The 3,644-nt window shown below is 33.6% G+C and overlaps 1 protein-coding gene across 2 annotated transcripts; it reads left to right on the forward strand.

Annotated features, from left to right (window-relative positions):
• Positions 1 to 2,804, forward strand: LOC120771451. Of its 2 annotated transcripts, none has more exons than XM_040099461.1 (4): positions 1 to 189; positions 1,742 to 1,926; positions 1,978 to 2,162; positions 2,233 to 2,804. In XM_040099461.1, the coding sequence occupies exons 1-4, from the start codon at positions 93 to 95 to the stop codon at positions 2,645 to 2,647; spliced, it is 882 nt and encodes a 293-aa protein (XP_039955395.1). In that variant the 5' UTR covers positions 1 to 92; the 3' UTR covers positions 2,648 to 2,804. The 2 variants fall into 2 exon arrangements, with proteins under 2 accessions (XP_039955395.1, XP_039955396.1); XM_040099462.1 differs by having other exon boundaries at positions 119 to 206.
• The last annotated feature ends 840 nt before the right edge of the window (positions 2,805 to 3,644 follow it).

Raw genomic sequence — 3,644 nt, forward strand, 5'->3', positions numbered from 1 at the left:
TTTCGCTTGGTTCATTGGTTGCAATGCGTACTGTTATTTCATTAGCTAAAGCACTTGCTAAGCGTTAGTTCGTTTTTGACAGTGGTGGCGCTATGTTTGCTAAAAAGTTAACGAAATCCGAGCGAGAGGCCTTGAGGGCGCAACGACGCGAGACGCAGTTGATAACAGCGCGGGCGAGGGCCGATAAAAGTAATTTGATTCAAGATGTAATATTATTTAATTTAAAAGTTTAGTTTGTTGGGTTTAGTTGAAGAGATAAGAGTATTTCACTGGAGTGGAAGCTTAATAAGCTTACATAAATTTGAAATTATAGGATTATGATTATTAATTAAAGAAAAATTTACAAAAAAATTTAATGAACAGTAAAGGTGAAAGTGAAAGATAAAGCTCCATCATAGTGAAAGCTCTTAAGTGTTGAATGAAAGCTCCGTAGAAGTAAAACTTTATAAACACACAACTAATTTCAGCGTGCAAATAAACACATTTCTTCTATCCAACAAATTAAAAGCTCTTAAGTTTCTAATGAAAGCTCCTCAGAGAAAAATGAAAATTATAGTAAAACTAATTTCAGCGTTTAAATAAAACCATCGCATCCATAACTGAAAAGTAAAATTTTATGCTCAATAGCTATCTGAACACGAATTGAAAATATAAACTTATACTTAACCGTTTTTAATTATATTTATAAAAATCAAAAGCTCTTTTCTTTGAAACAAAAAATCTGATGGATTAAATTGTGTATCTATGTATAATAAAACACAATCCAATTAAAAAATGAATTAACAATCAGGGAGTTCGAAAAAAGCTCCAGCAATAGTGAAAGCTCTTAAATGTCAAATGAAAGCTGCTTAGAAAAAAACTACATAAATGCACAAGTAATAATGAATATGAATGTACATAATCATCGCATTCATAAATAAAAAGTGAGATTTCATAAACTTAAACTTCACCGTTGTGAAATTTTATTTATAAACTTTAAAAGCTTTTTTCTTTAAAACAAAAATTCTTGAGTATTAAATTTTGGATTTATAATAAAATGCAACCCATTTGAAAAATTTAGTTACCATTCAAGGAATTTCAAAAAAACATATAACATAATGAAAGCTCTTAGGGTCAAATGAAAGCTCTTTAGAAGAAAAATTATAAAAAACACACATCTCAGCGTTTAAGTAAAGCCATCGCATCTATTCAACAAATTGAAAGCTCTTAAGTGTCACATGAAAGCTCCTTAGAAGAAAAACTCTAAAAATACACAACTAATTTCACAATTTTACTCATGGCAAATTCATTCATGACATTAATAACTAAACGTGGTTCTATGCTCGATAGCGATCTCTATCCGTTATTTTTAATTAAAATTACAAAAGCTCAAAAGCTTTTTTTTTTTAGAAAAAAAAAACGTGAATCTATTGTATTTTTCTTAAAAGAAAAACAATTAATACTAAGTAATCTTGAGTTTTTCCTGTTTCGGTAGAACTTTTTGGAATTAAAAAACGTAAAAGCTTTCGAAAACGACCGCTAAATTCAATACAGTAGATACGAAACTCTATTCAGCTTTGAGGACATAATAAGAAATGATTAATGAAAGCTTTTAAGCTCACTCAGTAGGCATACTTTAGTTCACCTGCCTTCAAATTTAACGAAAATTATTCAAAGCTCGAAGTAGTAACAAAAGCACAAGCTCATTTATGCTCAATATATAAATTTATAAATCTCTGTTCCCTCCTTCTCTTCCCACTAGGCTTTATTTATGTGGTGAATCCGCCAGAAATTCCACGTGTTGCCTTCGGATCTTGCATGGAGCGTATTACGTTGCCTATATCGGGACCAGGTCTCTCGTCATTCATGCGCAAAATACAAGGTGAAGTGCGTGATTTTCCCGGTCCATTCGAGTATGTGCACAGCAAGGAGGCTTTAGATAAGAAAGTGAGTTGACTATTGTCTAATTCCTTTCTGAAATCATTTTTCCTTCTTTAGTATCCATCTGCGTATGGTTATTCATCGTTTGCTAGTAAATTGCCGCGCCTACCACCCACTGATATATCACGCTTTCCCCCAATTGGCGCTTATAATGTCGAACCGAAGAAGAAAATCAAACAAGCCGCACGCCCATTCAATATTGGCACGAAACGTGTTCAAGTAAAGAAACTCGTAACACCATGGTGAGTTAAAATGATACCGTTACTTTTAATGTTGTATTATAAAATACATTTCCTTTGTTGGTTTCTGCAGTCCAGCCGATTATGCGGCCGACCAACCTCGAGCCAGTCTCAACATATGCTCCGCTTTCGGTTCGCGACGAATAATTTGGCCAGCTGTTGCCGTTATTTGCACACCCGTGAATATCGCAAAATGTTCCAAGTGCAATAAAACTCCGGTCGGCGATTATTTCCATCAATTCCAATTGAATTTGGATATGTGTCGTCGCTGCATGAACAAACAGTTGAAAATGTTGAAGCGCTGCTCCACCGATCTCTTCTATCGTGCACGCATGCGCACCGAATTGAGTCTATATCGCCCGGTAAGGTACTGTGACTTCTTTCACGATCATCAGGGTACGACAGCGGCCATACAACATATGCCCACATCGACATTGCGGTATAAAATCAAAACGGAGAATTATATTTACATGTTTAAGAAGCGCTGAAGCGGGCGTCACGAAATGTAACTCTGTGCTACATACATACTTATGTATAGAGATAAATCATAATCTTTTATAAAGAATTTAAGAAAGCTCTGTATAGCAATAAAAGCATTTTAGTGCTTTATAAATGCAATAAATAAATATTTTTCTAAAAGTAAATTTAAAATGCTTCAGAAAAAGTTAGCAAAAGCTTTGAACAGTGAAAGCTCTTCCAAAGAGCTTTTGCATAATAAAGTTATCAAACTTTGATGTGAATAAATTTCTTCTGAAAGCACAAAATTAAGCGCTGAAGATCAGGTTTTACAAGGTAAGAATTTTTAAGAAAAATGGTAGCGAAAGCTTGGAAAAATTAAAGCTCTTCCAAACAACTCTTGAACACTAATGTTATCACACTTTGCTGCGTATAATTTTTACGTCAGGAATATTTCCAACTGAAAGCACGAAAGGACCGAAAGCTCAAGAAGTAATTATTGATTGCTAGAAATTAATTTTTACGACCTCAGCGAGGCATATAAACTTGGAAATTTTGGACGATACACTCCAATATGCATAAAGTAGCTCAAATGACCAAAAGTCATGAAAGCTTTAGAGCTTTCGAATACTAGGGTTATGAAACTCACTTTCAGCTTAAAAGTATTTCAAACTTTAAGCACAAGGCGAGCTAAAGCTCAGTCTCCAAAATTAAGTGCTGAAGATTAAAGATGAAAGCTCTTCGAAAGATTTTTTTAATTCTAAGGGTATCAAACTTAGTTGAGAATAATTTTGCTTTCCATAGTATTTCCAACCGAAAGCACAAACCCTCAGAAAGGCATATAAATATGATCAAAAATCATGAAAACTCTTCCATAGAGCGCTTAAATACTTATGAATATTAACGTTTATGAGAACTAATTTCTTTTTAGGAATATTTCCAACCGAAAGCACGAAATGTGTAAAAGCTCAGGTACTAAAAATTAAGCAATGAAGATCAAAGAAAGATGAAAGCTCTACCAAAGATATT

This window comes from Bactrocera tryoni, chromosome 3, assembly GCF_016617805.1.
Source record: "Bactrocera tryoni isolate S06 chromosome 3, CSIRO_BtryS06_freeze2, whole genome shotgun sequence".
NCBI classification, from domain to species: Eukaryota; Metazoa; Arthropoda; class Insecta; order Diptera; family Tephritidae; genus Bactrocera; species Bactrocera tryoni.

Bases quoted from the DNA above. Each gene is read 5' to 3' on its own strand.
- LOC120771451 (XM_040099461.1), top strand. From the start codon at position 93: ATGTTTGCTAAAAAGTTAACGAAATCCGAGCGAGAGGCCTTGAGGGCG. The intron at 190-1,741 runs GTAATTTGATTC...TCTTCCCACTAG, and splicing joins GCGGGCGAGGGCCGATAAAA to GCTTTATTTATGTGGTGAAT. The intron at 2,163-2,232 runs GTGAGTTAAAAT...TGGTTTCTGCAG, and splicing joins AAGAAACTCGTAACACCATG to TCCAGCCGATTATGCGGCCG.